This window comes from Hyaena hyaena, unplaced genomic scaffold (assembly GCF_003009895.1).
Source record: "Hyaena hyaena isolate Hyena2069 unplaced genomic scaffold, ASM300989v1 scaffold_238, whole genome shotgun sequence".
Classification (NCBI taxonomy): domain Eukaryota; kingdom Metazoa; phylum Chordata; class Mammalia; order Carnivora; family Hyaenidae; genus Hyaena; species Hyaena hyaena.
This window is the reverse complement of record NW_024080870.1, coordinates 2,267,351-2,285,950: the sequence shown is the minus strand read 5'-3', so window position 1 is coordinate 2,285,950 and position 18,600 is coordinate 2,267,351. Positions and strand designations below refer to the sequence as shown.

The 18,600-nt window shown below is 52.8% G+C and overlaps 1 protein-coding gene and 1 pseudogene across 5 annotated transcripts in view; both read right to left on the bottom strand.

Annotated features, from left to right (window-relative positions):
• Window positions 1-18,600, bottom strand: part of CLEC16A (C-type lectin domain containing 16A) — a 178,033-nt gene that overhangs the window by 148,831 nt on the left and 10,602 nt on the right. For 3 of the 5 annotated variants that reach the window (XM_039244331.1, XM_039244333.1, XM_039244336.1), the window contains exons 2-7: window positions 16,918-17,046; window positions 13,556-13,689; window positions 6,385-6,533; window positions 3,416-3,521; window positions 2,091-2,096; window positions 1,562-1,685 (exon numbers count right to left, since the gene is read on the bottom strand). In XM_039244331.1, coding sequence (XP_039100262.1) covers window positions 1,562-1,685; window positions 2,091-2,096; window positions 3,416-3,521; window positions 6,385-6,533; window positions 13,556-13,689; window positions 16,918-17,046 — 648 coding nt within the window. The remainder of the gene's footprint in view (window positions 1-1,561; window positions 1,686-2,090; window positions 2,097-3,415; window positions 3,522-6,384; window positions 6,534-13,555; window positions 13,690-16,917; window positions 17,047-18,600) is intronic. The other 2 variants (XM_039244332.1, XM_039244334.1) reach the window with 1 other exon arrangement.
• LOC120239833 lies at window positions 12,075-12,882 on the bottom strand (annotated as a pseudogene).

Genomic DNA, 18,600 nt, shown 5'->3' with positions numbered 1-18,600 from the left:
ACGTTTATCTGTTGGCTACTGTTGTTTAATTTTAATCTCTTGAGAGAGAGGACAGGGGAGGAGCAGAGAGAGAGGGAGACACAGAATGTGAAGCAGGCTCCAGGCTCTGAGCCGTCAGCACAGAGCCCGATGCAGGGCTCAAACCCATGAACCGTGAGATCATGGTCTGAGCTGCAGTCAGACGCTTAACCGACTGAGCCGCCCAGGCGCCCTGTTGTTTTGAACAGGCTTACTGAGCTATAATCGGCACGCCATTCACACAGCCATCCAACCACCCTCCCAGTCCACTCTGGGGCATTTTTAACCCCTCCTCCCAAAACAGCCCGGGACCTCCATCTCCCCTCCCCAGCCCCTCCTCCAGCCCTGGGAAACCACTAGTCTATCCTCCATCTCTACAGATTTGCCTGTTCTGAGCATTTCATATACATGGGGTCGCACAGGGTGCCCGGGTGGGGGCTCAGTCAGCTAATCATCCGACTCTCGCTTTCGGCTCAGGTCAGGATCTCAGGGTCATGAGATTCATCCCCGCCTCAGGCTCCATGCTGAGCACAGAGCCTGCTTAAGATTCTCTCTGCCCGTCCCTGATGTGCACGCTTACGCATGTTCTCTCTCCCTCTCTCTCAAAATAAGCACCTGGGTGGCTCAGTCGGTTACGCGTCCGCCTTCAGCTCAGATCATGATCTCACAGTCCATGAGTTCGAGCCCTACATAGGAGTCTGTGCTGACAGCTCAGAGCCTGGAGCTGCTTTGGATTCTGTGTCTCCCTCTCTTGGCCCCACCCACACTTGCTCAAGCGCACATGCGCTCTCTCTCTCTCTCTCAAAAAAAAAAAAACCTTAAAAAACTTATTTATTTATTTATTTTTTTAATGTTTTATTTATTTTTAGGAGAGAGAAAGAGAGACAGCGTGAGCAGGGGAGGGTCAGAGAGAGAGGGAGTCACAGACTGAAACAGGCTCCAGGCTCTGAGCTGGCAGTCAGCACAGAGCCCGACGCGGGGCTCGAACCCACGATCCATGAGATCATGACCCAAGCGAAAGTCGGACGCCCAACCGACTAAGCCACCCAGGTGCCCCTAAAAAGCTTTTTTAATAAAAAGAAAAAGAAAGGAAAATAAACAGGGTCACATAAAATGCGGTCCTTGGCATCTGGCTTCCTTGACGGAGCCTCCTGCTCCCAGGGTCCAACCAGAGTACAGCACGTGCCAGCACTTTGCCCCTTCTCCCTCCCGGGCACTACGCGGCCATCTGCAAACACCACCTTGTGTTTACTCGCTCAGCAAGCGATGGGTGGTCTTTGTTTACCAGCCGCCCGGCACCCCATCAGTGGGCGAGCTGAGCTTGCTGGCCCTACTCTGCCAGGAGGTGTGCGAGCTGATTCTCACTCTGCACTGTTAAAAGCGGTGGAAAGGCAGGAGGAACCTTTCAGTGTGGCCGTTCACACATCGCCTGCACCCGGGGGGTGAACTTCGCTCTAGTGCTCACTTCTCCTCAGGGAGCACGGAAAGCTCCCCCGACCACGCGGTCTGCAGGAGCAGCCCCCGGGCAGTCATGGTCACTTACTCCTCGTCCGTCTGCACACAGTTGTCGAGCTCGATCACGTGGCTCCCGATGAACCAGACCAGATTGGAGAAGTAAGGGACCGCAGTCTTATCTCTGATGTAGTGCAGCATGGCCTGGTTATCCACTGAGAAAATTCACAAAACAGCAAGGAAAAAAAAGTCAAGCTACCAAAAATAACTTGGGGAGATTAAACAAAAAAAAAAGAAAAGAAAAGAAAAGAAAAAAGAAAACCACAATGAAAAAGCTCTCTGCTATAATCTGAACCTTTTCTGTCTTTCCTGGGAATACTTGAAAATGGTGATCTTATTCATTCGTGAAACCATACACATCAAGGCAGTTCTTACGCTATTTGTATAATTAATACAATTAATTAATGGGGCTAAACCTCGATAGTGCAATTAGAAAGCCTACTGACTCGGCAATGCACTAGCTTGACTACAATGGAAACTGTGCCATCATTGGGCAGGTTTCGAGTATTTACATGTAAGGATAAGTTAAGAAAGCAGAAAACCGGAAGTTAATAACTTACATGACACTGGAATAAGGAACACGGGAATCGTCATTGAAGGAAAGGCAAAAAACAGACAACAGTTAACAGGGTTAAGAACCGGGTGGCGAGGCAGTTGCTCAGAGAACAGAGAGCGAGAGGAGTCTCAGGATACAGGCAGGAAGAGAACAAGAGAGGAGAGCGAGCAGGGGCGGCAGGACTGGGGCCCCGACCAGGGCGCAAACTCAGAGGCCTGCTGGGTGGGCCGGTGACTCTGTGAGTGAGGCCGGGGGGCCCAGCGTGTGAACCGGGGAGCCCCAGGTTCTCAGCACCAGCTCACGGCTGCTCTACGGGGCTCTGGGCCCAGAACGGCCAAATCTCTACCGTCAAGTCAGAAATCCAGATCGTTACCCAAGATCTCCCGATGTTTATATACCGGCAACCAGACCCCTTTCCAGGGAATACCTAAGCCAATCAGAGCACGTCCGAGGGCTGGATCCAGCTCTCAGGCCCTCAGTTTGCGACCCCGGGTGGGCCCCCACCGGGCTCTTAGACACTCTCCAATTTAATGAAATCCTAGAACTAGGCTGGAGTGAGGACCTTTCCCCACCCCCAACAACAGGTCATCTCAAGGAATAACATTATGACTCAAACTCATGAAGGTCAAAGCCCTTTATTCCTTGAGGACATGGCAGTCCCAGCCCCAGTGTGGTGACTCCCGGGCAATAACCCAGGGTTGGGCAGAGAAGGCGGGCCCTCCAATGCAGTGCCAGGCCAGGAAACTTGTGCCCAGCCAACCTTCATGCCAATGCGGGCGGGAACCCGCGCAGGGCCGTCTCTGGAGGGGGTGTTGTGGGCATGAAGCACATCTTGAAAGGAGGAGGATTTCTTGGGCTGTGCAGTTGGCTGGGAATACAATACTGCCCCCTGCTGTCTGTGACATGAAATGCTCCATTTAAATGTTACTTAAAGATTAACACCCACCCACCCCCACCCCCCCAAGCCAGGGCTGTAGGGAAATCTATCCTACAGCCCGGAACACAAACATGGAAATGTAACATTTAAAAGACAGCTTTGTCTGATCTAATTATCCCTCGGCTGCTCAGAGTCCCGCCTGGGCCTCTGCTGGGACATCTCTAGCGCACCTGCGTGAAGACTTCAACATGCAGAGCTGAGTGCACAACGAGAGTGGCACAGAATTCATCTAAGGGGCCTGTTCAGTGTTCAAGGATTATGAGCCTTGCGGGAGACATGCAACCCCAGGCGTTATGATGGAGCCCCCCACGCCCCCCGGAACTTTAGACCTCAACCCATGAGAGCGGGCGTGTCGGAAATCCGACAGGGCATGAGCTGCTAAGGAAGCTTACCTTTGTAGACGTTCAAGGTTATGGTCCTCACGGCAATTCTAACCATGCTTTCGGGGTGGTTGAAAAACTTGATGGCTTCTGTGTACAGGGCAAAGTCATTAGTGTGCTAAAACAAAAGAAGTACCAAAAGTGCGTTACAAACCCGTAGGGCAGGCCTGCCCCCAGCCCCCGCTTTCTGAATCCTATCAGACTTCAGTAAAAGGCTGAAAAAATATTACCCCTGTGAACCTTAAAGCAAATGGTTCGTTCCCAGGGTAACGTGGGAAGGGGTGGGGAGGCGAGACCATCTTAGAAGAAATTTTTTTTAAAAGGCGGGGGGGGGGGGGTCCCAACAGTGCCAGACTGGGACCTGTGATCTGTTCTACCACTTCTCAGCTGTGTGCTGTAATATTTCTAAGCCTCTGTTTCTTCATCTCTAAAATGGGGATAATAACGCACACCGCATGGCCGCTGGAATCGGACGCGAGGATCGCAGGGGCAGCGCCTACCGCAGACCCTCCCACGTAACAAGCACTCAGCCGTCAGGCTACTTGCTACCATTAGACGCCACTTCCACGAAGTGTGAAGTGTTCCTAACATCCAGAATCTCTTCTGGCTCTTACACATTTCTCCATTTAGAGATGCTGCTGGCACGAGAAGGGGATCACGGGAAGGGATGGAGACCGTTCAGAAGCCGGGACCTCCACTGCTGGTGCCTTCGGGGAAGCAGAAAGCAGGGCGGGCTCTGCTCCCCTCCTCTGGCCGGTTTTCCCACACGGCTCCGGGGCCACGCCGAGGGTCCCGGAAGGCCCGAGTGTGGGGAAGAGGAGCCAGCCCACAGCGATGTGAGAACTGAAGGAAGGGGGCGATGCCACTCGGAGCGCTGGAAGTGCCCGCATGGCAAGTGGTGGCTACGGTGCTGGCCCCCATACAAGAGGAAACAGAGCCCGCCTCAGAAATAAGGCCTCTGCAGCTCTGGTGACCAGAAGGACGTTCTTCCAAAGGACCGCTCGGGAGTCCTGCCCTCCCACCCTTGCGTACTGAAGGCCAGCTGCACCTGAGCGGAGGTTCCCTCTGCCAGGTCTGAAGTTCACGGGTGGATTTTCACCCACCTGGGAGAGCCGCCGGGACAACACAAATTTCATCTACGTGTCTCTGGACACGTTTAATGAGCACCTGCTATCTGCCAGACACGGGCCACACCATGTCGATTTTTCAAACTGCCACACCTTCTGTGGTTGACAGCTAGCATTTCTTCCCTCTGAGGCCAATCCTTCCCCACTATGAATCTAGAGGAGGAAAATCAGGGTCCGGGTGGCTGCTGCATCCTGTGGGGACAGTTGGATGGATTTTGGGCAGACTCAGATGGTACGTCCAAGAGTATGACCTGACCGCAAACAGAGGGCGGGCAGTGCAGCGACCACCCGTCAGAAGACACCTGCCATCCGGGCACCTGGGGGGCTCAGTCGGTTAAGCGTCTGACTCTGGGTTTCGGGTCAGGTCACGATCTCGCATTTTGTGGGTTCGAGCCCCATGTCAGGCTCTGTGCTGACAGCGCAGAGCCTGCTTGGGATTCTCTCGCTCCCTCTCTCCGCCCCTCCCCTGCTCTTGCTCCCTCTCAAAGTCAATAAATAAACTAAATAACTACGAGACACCCGCCATGCAAACAGCCCCTGGCTGTGGGGCAGCGGGCCTCCAGCACGGTCCGACGGCCCTCACATCCTATGTTCACACACTGACATCCCCTCCCGCACGGACTCGCGCCTGGCCTATGTGACCTTAGTAGGATGGCGGAAAGGATGGAAGGTGGCCTCCGAGGCTGCCTCGTCTTGGTCTCCTGGAGTGTTCGCTCTGGGGAAAACCAGCCGCCGTGCTGTGAGCTCACTCCAGCCGCCACTGGAGAAGCCCACATAATGGAGGCCTCCCGCCCATGGCGAGCATCCAGCATCAACAGGTGGGCCACGTGGGTGAGCCTCCCTGGAGGCAGCTCTCCCAACCCCACCCAACTTTCACAAGACTGGCCCCTGAAATACCAAGCCGGAGCTGCCCTGCCAGGCTGCTCCCAAAGACACACCGCGCGAGAACTGTGACACGATTCTGACCAGGAAGACACAGAGGAAGTCTGCTGGGGGGCTTCCGGGAAGGAAGCATTTGGAAGTTAGAAAGGAACACAAGAAGGGAAGTGACCTCTTCTGGTTTTGGGGCAGCGGCATGTGAGTCTGTGATGTCTGGAGCCGCTGCAGCCATCCTGAGACCATGAGGGGTCGAGCCCAAGGACGGTTGCCCACTGTGCAGTCAGCAGAGCGGGAAGAGGAGAAAGCCCGGGTCCTCAGTGAAGTGGCTGTGCAATAAGACGGATCAGCCCCAGGACAGCCAGCATCTGTACCTTCCGGTACGAGATAAACTGAGCTCATCAAGCTCCTTTTCACCGTGAAAACAGCAGCAATGTATTTACTGAAATTGCTAGTAATTCTCCCAAGGAATACCAGGGACGTTTGCTTGTGAAGAATAGCAGTGGCTACGATTTTAAGGAGCAGGTACATACTAGGGGCTTTGAAGACATCGTCTCACTTCATTCACTCCCTGGAGAATCCTTCAAGGTGTAAATCACCATCCCCTTTCTCAGAGGAAGAAACTGAGGCTCAGGGAACTGGGACTTCTCTAAGGTCACACAGCAGGGAAGTGGCAAAGCTGGGTCTGACTGCATTTCAATCCCAAGTTCACTTTCGGGCACTCCTTCCTGCTGAAAATGCAGCGTTCCCAGCAGCACAAACTGAATTTTATGTTAAAAACAGAGAGGTGGCTTTTAAGTTCAAAAAGAAAAATAAAATTTTTTTAAGCATGTCAAGGTCAAACAGCGCTGCTACAAGGAATCAGGAAGTGGGGAGCACCCAAGTGCCCTGTAAACAGGCACAAGGCTGCCCGGGCCGAAGGTGCTGCCCCAACCGGCTGGCTTTCCACCCAGATACACCCCTCTGGCAGTTACTTACCTCGTTGTAGAAGAAATGGACGGTGTGGTTGTTGAGTTTTAACGAAAGCGTTTTCAGGAATGATATATAATATGCCATAATCTCCTCATCGGAAAAATCAAACTTATGGACAATAATAGAATTTACATAGTTATTTGAGAGCAAATAATCTAGAGGGAGAGAGAAAAAAAAAAAAAAAGGAAAACAGGTTAATTTACACCGGAGGAAAGTCAAGGAGACAAAGTCAGGTAATGGATGAATGTACTTGAACCCCTCAGGATTCTGGGTCACCAGGGCTTAACAAGCCAACAGGGAGCAGCTTTACCTTTTTCCAGCAAGAAACCAACCAGCCGCTATGTGCAGCCCCAAGAAAGGTCAAGAGCCATGAGAGAGAAGGGCCTGGACTACCCCTCCCTCCTACACCCAACAGAAAAAAACATCTGAACTTTTTTTGGTGCTGGCAAAGTCGATCACAGAGCCGGGGGTAGGGCAGGCATGTGGCTGCGTGGGCATTTTCACAAACCACCCATGGGTAAGGGTAAAAACCACCGTGTTTTATTAAAAGCTGCTCCATTTTGCCACCAAGAGTCACCCTGTCATCCCTGGATGCTACAGGGAGCTACATTTTCTTTCCCTGAAAGCAGCATGACTTCATAACAGCTACTTCATGTGAAACCTCCACGGGGGGCCCAGCACCAGACTGAGTGCTTTCCAGTGTCGTCATGGCCATCCTGTGGAGTGGGTCTCATTCTCCCCATGCCGCAGAAGAGTAAAGTAGTTCAGAGAGGTTGATTAACTTTCCAGAGGTCACAGAGACAGCCGGTCACAGAGACGGGATTTAAGGCAGGTCCTATGTCAGAGCCTGTGTTAATAGCACGCACCCATGGGGGCCAGGGATGACATCTGGGTGCCGAGATCCTGAGGCCCTGGGGCCAACCCTCCCTGCCCCCAGCCCCCGCAGAAATGCAGGCCCAGCACCCTGAGAGCCCCCCAGTGTTCTAGGGACTGGAAAACAGATGTGAATGCGGCCTCTCCCGACTTACATGCTGGCCCCTCGATCATCTGGTTCTTAAAGCTGAGCTGGAGGCAAAAACAGGCCCAGAGGCCAGCGGCCGCCTGCGGTGCGCGGTCCTGGCCTCACGTCCTTCCCACACACGTCTCTGAGCCCTCACCAGCCACGCTGCAAGGCAGGTGCTGCCCCCCGGATGCCAGCCTGTGAGATCTGACCCACCCCCAGATGGTTAAAGGCAGAACGGGACCAACCTCTGCACCTACAGGCAGATGTGGTAAGAGAGTGGAGCCGAGTCGCTTGAAGCTTTGCGACTCAATGTCTGGTCCTTGAACCCGAGGCCCAGCGTCATCTGGAGCTTGTCAGATACACGGCAGCCTGGGCCCCGGCCCGGCCACCCACTCAGATCTCTGGGGTGGACCCGGCACACTCGGTGTTAAGGAGCCAGAAGCACTGTGTTCGAAGGGGACTTGGGTCCACTCCACCCCTGCCACCTCCCAGCTGGGTGACCCTGGGAAAGCCACTCAGCCTCTCTGCTCCCCACTTTCCCCGTCTAAGCACAGTGCCTTCCTCCGGGGCGGGGGGGGGGGTGCTGCTTCGAGGGTGAAAGGAAATGAAGTTCCAAGGGCAGCGGGGGGCACAAAGCAGTCAGTAAGGATGGCGGACACCTTCCACCTAGCACCACCGCGTGGAGCCTCCAGCCACGCGGCCCGAACACGGGTGCTCTCGATGGGGGGGAAAGGAACTAAGCCGCAGGGGCACCTGGGTGGCTTCGGCTCAGGTCATGATCTCATGGCTCGTGAGTCTGGGCCCCGCCTCAGGCGCTGTGCTCACAGTGCGGAGCCTGCTTTGGATCCTCTGTCCCTCCCTCTCTGCCCTTCCCCGCTTGCATTCTCTCTCTCTCAAAAAATAAACTTAAAAAAATAAACAAATAAACCACTATTTGGTGCCAAAGAGGTACCCAATGTAAACCAATCAAAGTACTAGTGGAAAGGCGGACGTCACCTCGCACACCCCGAAGGGCCATCCAGGAGCACAGGGCCCCGAGAAGTGTGGTGGCGGAAGCCAGCTCCCCGGGAAAGCCGCTGCCTCCCGCCAAGGACACTGGGTGTCCTCGGCCTTCCTCAAGTCTGTAGCCCCAGAAGGGCTCTGGGGGTCTCCGGGTTCTCATAGCTCCTGAGGCGAATCCGGGGGCCGGCTCCGAGAGAAGGCGGCGGGTCTGGGGCGGGCGCCCTAAGGGTCTTAACTGACTTCACTGCCGACTTAGAAAACATGTTCTTTAAATCAACAATTTTTAACATTTAAAAAAAATCAACAATTCTTAACTGTTCAAAATTGAGGTTACATGGATCACAGATTTTAAGTGTGATCACAGCTTAGTCTGTGTGGAAATGTGTGTACGTGTGGATACGAAGGCCATGCACCTACGTGCTTATTTATGTATACACACATTTCGCACGTGGTGGAGGTCCAGCTTGATGAATTTTCGTAAATCTATCCACCACGTCAGCATCATCAAGGTCAGACAGAGCCTATTTCTCGTTCCCCAGAAGGCTCCCTGATAGCTCTGCCACTCAATACCCTCTCCCCAATGGCAAGCGCTAGTTCACCTGGGATCACAAAGACTCATTTCGCCTATTTCTTTTTTTTTTTTTAATATTTATTTATTTTTGAGAGAGACAGAGCAGGATGAGTGGGGGAGGGGCAGAGAGAGAGACACACACAGAATCGGAAGCAGGCTCCAGGCTCCGAGCTGTCAGGACAGAGCTCAACGTGGGGGTCCAACTCACAAACCATGAGATCACGACCTGATCCGAAGTCGGACGCCCAAGCGACAGGCGCCCCTGCCTATTCCTGAACTTCATCCCCATGGATCATATGACATGCAGACTGTGCCCAGCTTCTGTCCCTCGTCACCACACCTGAGAGTTACCCACACTGCCGCACACGGTGCTAACAGGGCATTCCTTCACTCCGCTTTGCCGTACAGCACTCTCCTCTTCAGTCGACCATCTGACCCCCTCGAACCTTCACTTGTAACGAGCAGCCCAGGTGATGCTGATGCCCAGAGCCCTTCTCTTTTACGCTGTCATCCTGGCCATGGTTGGGGATGCGTCAGCTAGCAGGACAAGGGAGCACAGAGACAGCCTGTGGAGCCTCCCTGTGACTGGTGGCGGCTTCTGGGCCACCAGAGGCATAGGCACCTCTGCCCAGAGCTTCAGATGTACAACCATGAGCCGGTCAGCTGAGTCCCCGAGCTGGAAAAGCCACACGCTCCAATTGTTCCCCAGTGGGGACTTTTCCAGGGCCTCCACACGATGACTCCGTGGGTGCCGGGGGCCACCATGGGGGCAACCACGGTGCCTCTATTATTCGGTTGGGATTTTTCCACTACCCCCTCACCGTGTGGCCGACTTTCTGTGGTATCCTTTTCTAATCAACCCAGGAGTCTCTACGTAATCTCAGTCTCTCAGGCCTGCTGTGACTTAGGTCCCTAAACGCGACGGGCAACAGGTGCACTTGTGAAATGGCTGCTGGTAATAGTGAAAATCCGGAAACCACCTAAATGCCCGTGGTCAAGTTCAGTCGCTCGGGGCTCAGCGAGATGCCGCTAGTCAACCCAACTCAGTGAGGACATGTGAATGGGGTGTATGAGCATCTGAGATACATGAGCGCGTGGGGAAGACACAAAGCAGACGGCAGAATGCTCTGTGTCCACCCAACTGGGAGGGTGAGGCTCTGCAGAACTTGTGCTTTCTATATCCTAACAGCACTTGATTTCTGTTGTTGCTGTTTTATAGCCCGGGTATTTTCTTTCTGTAATTGGAAAATAAAAATAAAAGCAAAAGTCACATGTCTTCCTCACCTCCACAAATCAAAGTTCTGTCAAGGGCAGTGATGTCGGCCGCTTTTGTGGGGCTTATAAAAGTACTGTGGTGAATTCCTCGTAAAGATGGGGGCTTCTGCCTGCGTTGCTCACCGCACGGTACCCTTCTTAGTACTAATTCAGGAAAGCCATGTGATCCAGAAACTCCACATTTCCTACTGCCCCAGCCCCCACCTTCAATCCAGTAGCCCTGGGGCGAGCTGGGCTCAGGAAGGGTTACTGGAGAACAGACATTTGGGGGAACGCTGGATTTAATGATAAAACCAGTCCGCCTGGACGCCTCCATCTGCCAGGCCCCACGATATGTTCCGCACGCCCACGGCCACACTTAGTACTCAGACCACCCCATTCCCCAGACACGAGTCTGCTTCACAGAGGCAGAAACTGCAGCCCGGAGAAGAAAGCTCACCCCACACACAGGGCGAATCTGGCAGAGCCCGGCCCGGGACCTGGTGGGTCAGAGTCCAGGGCCACACCCCCGAGCTGGGCCTTCCCCCCTCGGAGTTTTCAGAAACCACACACAATTCATATCCAGGGTAACACAAGCTCTTAGCACGGGAAACCACTTAAGGAGAGTGAGTCAACTCGCATCTGTCAACTCCCATTCATTCATCGGGAAGCGTCAGCAGAGGCTCCTGGGGCAGCAGCACCACCTAGTGGCCACTTCCAAGAGCCACTACTTGGCAGCCGGTTCCCGCCTCGCCCCGCTTCCTCCTCAGGAGGAATGCCCCCGTCCTGGCCTCCCCCCACTCACCAGAAACCTGCCCTAAACCCTTCTTGGGGACCTAGAGCCTGCTTGTGACAAAGACATCCGGTCACTTGTCTCCCCTACTACTGGCGGCAGGGCCTGGGGCTCGCTGCAGTCACCCTGGAATAACAAAGCTAGCAGTCAAGTTTACTAGGAGCTAAACCGAGGTTTCTCACGCTGGGCTCTGCTGACACTTGGGGCTAGACAGCCCTTTACTGCGGGGCGCTGTCCTGCGCGGTCATGGCTAGCAGCATCCCAGGACTCCACTCACCAGATGCTAACAGCACCCCCAGCGCCCCCCTCCCCGTTATGACCGAGATGTCCGCACACACTGACAAATGTCCTCCTGGGGCACAGTCGCCCCTGGCTGTGGACGACGAACTAACGCCGCTGGACTGAAACCCCTTCTGGACTCGGGCACTGTGATGGTGGTCACCACGGGCTCCAGACGCGAGGAAGGGAAGGCGCCCGCAGCACTGTCCCCCAGGGCGCTGTTTCCCAGGAAGAGCCTGGGCTCAGGGATGCAGAGAGGAAGCTCAGTCTCGCCCTCGCTTGCTCCTGGGCTCTTCTCACTCTGCTGCCTCCAGGGCCTATTCTGCTGTCTGATGATTTTTTTTTTTAATAGCAAAGTTTTCATCAAATATTTAAAAATACAGTAGATTCTGTGGCACCTTTTAGAAATTCCTAATACAATGATTGATGTTTTGAACCAAGAAAACACTAAAACCACAACTTCATTTCCAAACACAGGTCAGTTATACTTTGTTGAGGGGTGGTTCACATGAACGTATAGTTTTTTAGAAAAAGACGACTGTTCCAATCCAGCATATAACCACATAGTTATCCTTCAGTTCTGTCTGTTAAAAATGTTCCTTTAGAGAATCCAGTTTTAACATCTACTTTCTTTAGTGATTTTCTCCAGGGATACAACCACCCTTTAATGGACAGCACTCGGGAAGCTATCTGACGGTGCCCAGATCGTACTGGCGTCTACTACACGGGTCCCCAAGGGGGCCCAGCTCTGATTTGCGAAGTAGGCCCGTCCAGAATGGCCAGCAATGAGGCGGTCAGTAACAAGAGTACTGATCTTTACTAAAATTAACAACTTTAGGGATCTTTGTTTTGGGTTTCTGTGGTTCAGGCACATCCACAATTCCTTCATAACCCGCACTCTTTGCCTTTGCCCAGCGGCCAAGTGGGACTATTCGATGGGACTTCTGACCCTCAGGGCAATCCCTCCTTAACTGTACCACCAGCAACGAAGTCTATAGCAACCACCATCGGGTGGGAGCCCTCTGGGGTTAGGAGGACCAGATCCGGGCAGCTGCCTCATCTCTCCAACAAAACACTCCGCACAAGGAAAGCCACCAGGAGCTGGGTCTCCTCCGGCTCCGCGCTGGGCTATTCCACGCTCTGTGGCCCCACCGGTAACATGCTCCAGCACCCGAATCTTGAGTCTCGAGGGCGGCTGAGCCACCTGCAATCCAACGGGCAGGTTTCCTACAGTGGAAAGCTACCACTGCATTTTTCTTTGCTGCTGGTCTTTTTCGTTGACTTCTTTTCTAAAAGCAGCTGCAATTTCTTCCCTCACCTCCAGAAGGCTGCTATCACCTCCCCATTATGAACCATCTGGGAGTTTTGTGCTAGGTATTCTAGGAATCCGCTTACATCTTTATTTAAGTACTCCTTTTTCTTTTTCTTCTTTTTTTAATTTTGCTTGGAGCGCATCATTTTTAACAAAGAGCCTCCTGGCTTGAAGTCGTTTACTCTTTGGTGGGCTTCTCCCTCAAAGGACCCCTTCTTCGTGTCCTCCCATGATGTTGCAGCAAAAGGTCGCTTACCATGTGTGGCAGTAACTCGTGCCCACCTGGCCATGGTCGCATCAAAGGTACCTTGTCAAACATGCACAAGTTGGCGAGCCAGAGAGGCCCATCCCTGTTGGCTGGTTATTCAGTGACCCCAACAAGTTATGAAGAAAGAATGTGAACAGCCCAGAACCACTCGGCAGAGGGGAGCCCTCACAGCCCCTCCCGGTACCCACCACGCAGGGATAAACACGGTGTTAGGGAATGAACTCCATGCCCCCAAAGTTAACACAGGGAATATGTTATATTTAGAGACAGAAGCTTTAAGGAGGTAATTAAGGTTAAACAGGGTCCTACAGTGGGGCCTTGATCAAAGGCTGGTGCCCTTATAAAAGAAAAAGATACCAGAACTCACTACACACACACACACACACACACACACAAAGGAGAAAGGCCATGTGACAACACCACAAGAGACAGTCATCTGCAAACCAGGAAGAAAGGCCTCACCAGAAACTAACCCTGACGGCACCTTGATCTTGGACTTCTAACGTCCAGAACTAGGAGAAAACAAATTTCTGTTGTCTAAGTCACCCGGTCTGGGGCATTTTGTTACAGCAGCCTGAGCGCCATAAGATGCACAGTAAGCCCAGACATTCAAAACGCAACCACGAAAAACCCCGCCAAACTCCACGGCGCCAGAGCTCAGCAGTGAGGGGGCAGGTGTCAGGGAGCGTCCTTACAGAGCGAGGTCTCGTGACTGATATTCTCAAAGAGGATGTTCAAGGTCTGCAGCAGCTGAACGCACACGTAGCGGCCAGATTTCTGCCGCAGGATGTTCAAGAAGAAAACAAACATGTTCTTCTCCAGGAAGAAGCTGGGGAGAGAACGGGAAAGCATCAGAGGTCTGCTTCTACACGTGGGACTCCGAGTCCTTCCCCGGACACGTGCACCGCCCCCCGCCCCCAAAGGTGTCCTGGGAGCAGCCACACCACACGGCCTGCAGGGTCCCGGCTCCTCGCCGCACCGCTCCCACGATGCCACCCTCCGCACCACAAAATGCAGCCGCTCATGCTCTCACCCCAGAACCGGAGCACAGGGCTGATCCTGGGAAGCCATGACCCCGATTCCTACAGAAGGGGGAAGGTCTTTACCGACCAAGTGATCGCACAGTAATCTACCTGTGCTTGGAAAGCTGACGGGCAGCATTCTCTGTCCGATTCTCTATATGCTTTGCCTCCGTACCTTTGACTGTTACTAACAACCAGAATTCCCTGACCCGGGGCAAAATAAACCTAAATCGTAGAAGAATATGGGTTTCCAAATCCAGGGAAAAAGAACTGGAGGGAAGTTAAGGGGCTGAGGTGGCAGGGGGACCCTAGTCGGTCCCTAGGTCTGCTTCTGCCTCTCTTATTCTGGACAGGACAGCTGTCTGCAGGCAGCCCGGGAACACTGACTTTTGGGGCACACGTTGGCTCTTTTAGTCTTGAAAGGGAGACAGAAGCCCCTAATCCCTTTTTCTTTAAAGGAAGAAAGTGGGGTTTTCTAGCTATGTGTTCTCTGGATGCAGGCTAGGACCAGGTAACCTCTCACTTGGGACACTCAGTACAGGTCCCTATAGTCACATGTGTCTGTCACTTGGTTCGGAGGGTCTCCTTCCCCTCGGCTCTCAGCTCCACAGTGGCAGGACCATGGGCCAGGCGCCTGCTCAGTGCCGTACAAACGCTGTTTGAATTCCTGGAAGGGCAAGTGAGTATGTAAACATGACCTGAGAAAACAAGACCTCAAACCTTATCCAATTCTGATCCTGGGAGCCCGTCTGCCTACAAATGCCAATCACGCCGATCCCAAGAATATTTCTATCATTTGACCCATTTTGTCGTCCTTTGCTTCAGGATGAAGAAATCAGCGACTCCCAGGTTTCACCCAAGAGGCTCACTGCAGCACAATGTCCACTCTGGGGCTTGTTAACAATCAAAGTGTAAAATAAACACCATGAGCCCATATTGATATAAATAAAGGCCTGGAGCGCCTGGGTGACTCGGTCAGTTAAACATCCGACTCTTGATTTTGACTCCGATCACGATCTCACGGTGAGACTGAGCCCCGCGTTGAGCTCTGTGCTGACAGCACAGAGCCTGCTTGGGATTCTCTCTCCCTCTCTATCTGCCCTTCCCCTGCTCACGTTGGTTCTCTCTTTCTCTCTCTCAAAATAAGTATTTTTTAAAAAAAGAGTCTGTTTCTTAAACATACAATAACTCACTGAAAAAATAAATGGGGAGAAGAGACAAATCTTCCACACAGAATTTCAAATAATGTATGTGGATACGCATCCCTTTCCTGAAGGTGGAGCTTAACTCCAAACCCCAGGTGGGCTAAACTGAGTGACTCTTTCAAAGACGGTGTAGGGAATGGGGAAAAGGTACCTTTACGGTAGAAAAACCTGGCAGACACCGCTGTAACCAAGCAATCAGAGTTAACGGCACTACAGCGCAGGTGGGCAGGACGGCTGCTGGTATGCGGGCTGAGACGGACATTTTGTTAGTTGTTCCTCTCCGTGACCCCCAGGCTGATCATGAGAAAAACATCACAGAAACCCAGATGGGGGGAGGGGGATTCTATAGGAACGGCCAGCACTTCTCAAAGACATCAAGGGTTTCTCCTGAGAACAAGAGAAGGCTGGAAATCAGTCATGGACCAGAGGAGCCTGGGGAGGGGTGACACTTCACAGCACCCTGAGAGCCTGCACTGGGTTCCTAGGGCAGAAGAGGATCTTAATGGAAGAACTGGCAAAATCCAAACCAACTCTGGGGTCTACTACAGGAACGAACCAAGGTTAGCCTCTCAGTTTTGACAAGTGAGCCCCCATCATATAAGACATGAACAGTGGGGGAAACGGGGTGAAGGGTGTTTGGGAACTTTCTGTACTATCTTTACAACTTTTCCACAAATCTAAAGTTATTCTAAAAGAAATGGATTAGAAACAAACTCTCCTGGGCACTCTACTGGGGGCCACTTAGGATTCACAGGACCGGTGTTCTGCAATGGCCGATAGGCTCAGAAAGCCCACTCTAGCAGCGGGGGATGCGGTCCCTGACCTTTAACCCAGGGGTCTTTCTCATCCCCATAACAGACACCGGCCGGCCAGGCAGTTCCCCGTGCGTCCTGAGATGAAGCCAGTCCCCTCTGCAGGCACCGCCCCGCTCTGTACCCGTTTCCCTTTGGGGAGAAGGCCACTGTCACAGGTTGGCATCTTCCACAAGTAGCACTATCTTAAGTAGCCCTACTGATGAAGACAGAGAGCACTCTGGAAACCAGATTATCTAGTAACCCAGGCTGGAAATGGAACCCCTTTACTTGTTCTAAAGGAGCTTTTTAAGTGGCCGCAGTTCCTACAGTTGAGATTATTTTATATGAACATAGAATCTGTGTGTGCTGGTTGTCGTAACCCAAGTCCCTCTTTAGTGCCTCCTCTGTACCAGGCAGCAGGCAAGAACCTTCTCTCCTTTAAGGATGAGGAAACCGAGGCTGGCCTACAACCGCGCATCCACGAAGTGCGCCAACAAGGAGAAAGCCCTCCGTGGGCTCTGGGTGTGAGCTGCTGCCTGCCTGCCTCCCACAGAGTGACTTGAGATGAATGGGGACGCTGAGGACACAGGACAGCAAGGCCTCCACCCAGGGCAGCTGGGAGGCTGAGATTAGCTCCCAGAGAGCTCAGCACTGAGCCTGCCCAACAGTTAACACACTGAGTGTGAGCCCTTCGCGTCCCCCTAGGGCAGGGCCCTCTCTGTTCGCTGTGAAGCTAACTTCCTGGGACCTTTTCTCCCCTGTGGGGAGCCTGTCAGACCCTACTTGGAAAATTATCCATGATATTTTCAGATCTCTGGAGAAACACTCATTTCCCTTCCCTGTTTTCAGCTTACATTTCTCCAGTGTTTCAAGGACATTCTGTAGGGACAGAGGTATAGATAGATATCTGCGCAAGAGCAGAATGGTGTCAAATCCTGACGCCGTCAGGGATGACTCATGGGATACATTTAGAAAACTATTCAAAGGAAGGAGAGTGGAAAACCAAAGCAAAACAAAACACATTGGAAACCCTTACTCAAACACAGAGCTGTCATTCTGATCTCCCCAAATCAGGATCTCGGTGATGGATCGGATGGTTTCCACTAGCAGGTTCCGGTTCTGTTCTGTGACTGTGGTGTTTTTGGTCAAAACGTGGTACAGATACCTGCCAGGAAGGAAAGAAAAGTAAGGATTACCAACTGAAATGGCAACCCGGCTCAAGGACCACTGGCGACCTTGTGAGGCCATTTGGCCATGCCTTTCCAGATACAGTTAGCACAGCTCCTGTCCACAGCAGGTGCTACTCCCCACCCAGAAAAAATGGGAGACAGTGTTGGGAAGGGTTAACCAGAAAGATGCCAACCCACGCTGACATGGGAGAATCATCAGAATCATTGAGCCCTCGGAGGTGTGCGTGAGAATCACCTGGAGCGCTGGGTGGGGGAGGGGCTACTGGAGCCCCAAAGCCAGCAAGTCTCACAGGCCTTGCCACACTCCCCCCGATGCCAGTGGAGCAGGGAAGTCACATGGCCCGGGCCAAGTGTCAAGCATAAAACCCGCAGCCAGGCTGATGCAGGGATTGAGAAAGGTTGAGTCACAGATGAGTGGGGGGAGGTCCCCAAACCAGTTGCTGGGGGCTAAAATCACATGCAGTCATGACAATCACACGCTAGTCAGAACTGATAGCTCAACCAAACCCGGCAGCTAGCAGTTCAAGGCACCGACCTCATTTGCTAAGGACAGATTAAAGTTAAATAGGTCTGGAAGGGAGGCTTCGGCACGGGGCTCCCCCCACCCCCATGTTCCCGGAAGACCTAGCTGCTCCAGACCTGCGTCCGCCGCCAGGGGATAGGCAGGCAGACCCAGTCCCCAGCTAGGCTTCAATGGGTGATCAGGACAAAGGAAAGAATCACCGAGGCTGGTCCGGGGCAGTGTGGGGACTAGCGTCTGGCCGAATGCCCTGGGAGGGAGGGCCACCTGGCACAGCTTGTAAGAGACGGCATTGCTGCAAACAGTGAAAGAGCTTTTCTATGGCTGAGTAATAGTCCGTAGTACATACACCACATCTTCTTTACCCCTTCGTCAGTCCACGGGAATTCGGGCTCTTCCGTAATTTGGCTATTGTGGATAGCACCACTGTCAGCGCCAGGGTGCCTCTGGCCCTTTGAATCAGTATTTTGGGATCTGATGTGAATGGAGCTAGAAAGGCTTATGCTAAGTGAAATAAACCAGTCAGAGAAAGACAAATACTGTATGATTTCACGCATGTGTGGAATTTAAGAAACAAAGGGGGAGGGGGCTCAGGAAAAAAAGGGGCAAACCAAGAAACAGACTCTTAACTATAGAGAACAAACTGATGGCTACCAGAGGCGGGGGCGGGGGACGGGGGAGACACGTGATGGGGATGAAGGCATACACGTGTTGTGATCAGCACCAGGTGTAAGTATGTGTTGACTCGCTCAATTCTACACCTGAAACTAGTATTGCACTGTCAACGGGAATTTATATAAAACCTGGAAGGGTAAGACGGCGGGGCACCTGAGGGGCTCAGTCGGTAAAGCTTCCGACTTTGGCTCAGGTCACGGTCTCACAGTTCCTGAGTTTGAGCCCCGGTTGGGGCTGTCTGCTGTCAGCACAGAGTCCACTTCAGATCCTATCTCCCTCTATCTCTCTGCCCCAGAGCACAATCTCTCTCTGTCTCAAAAAAAAAAAAAAAAAA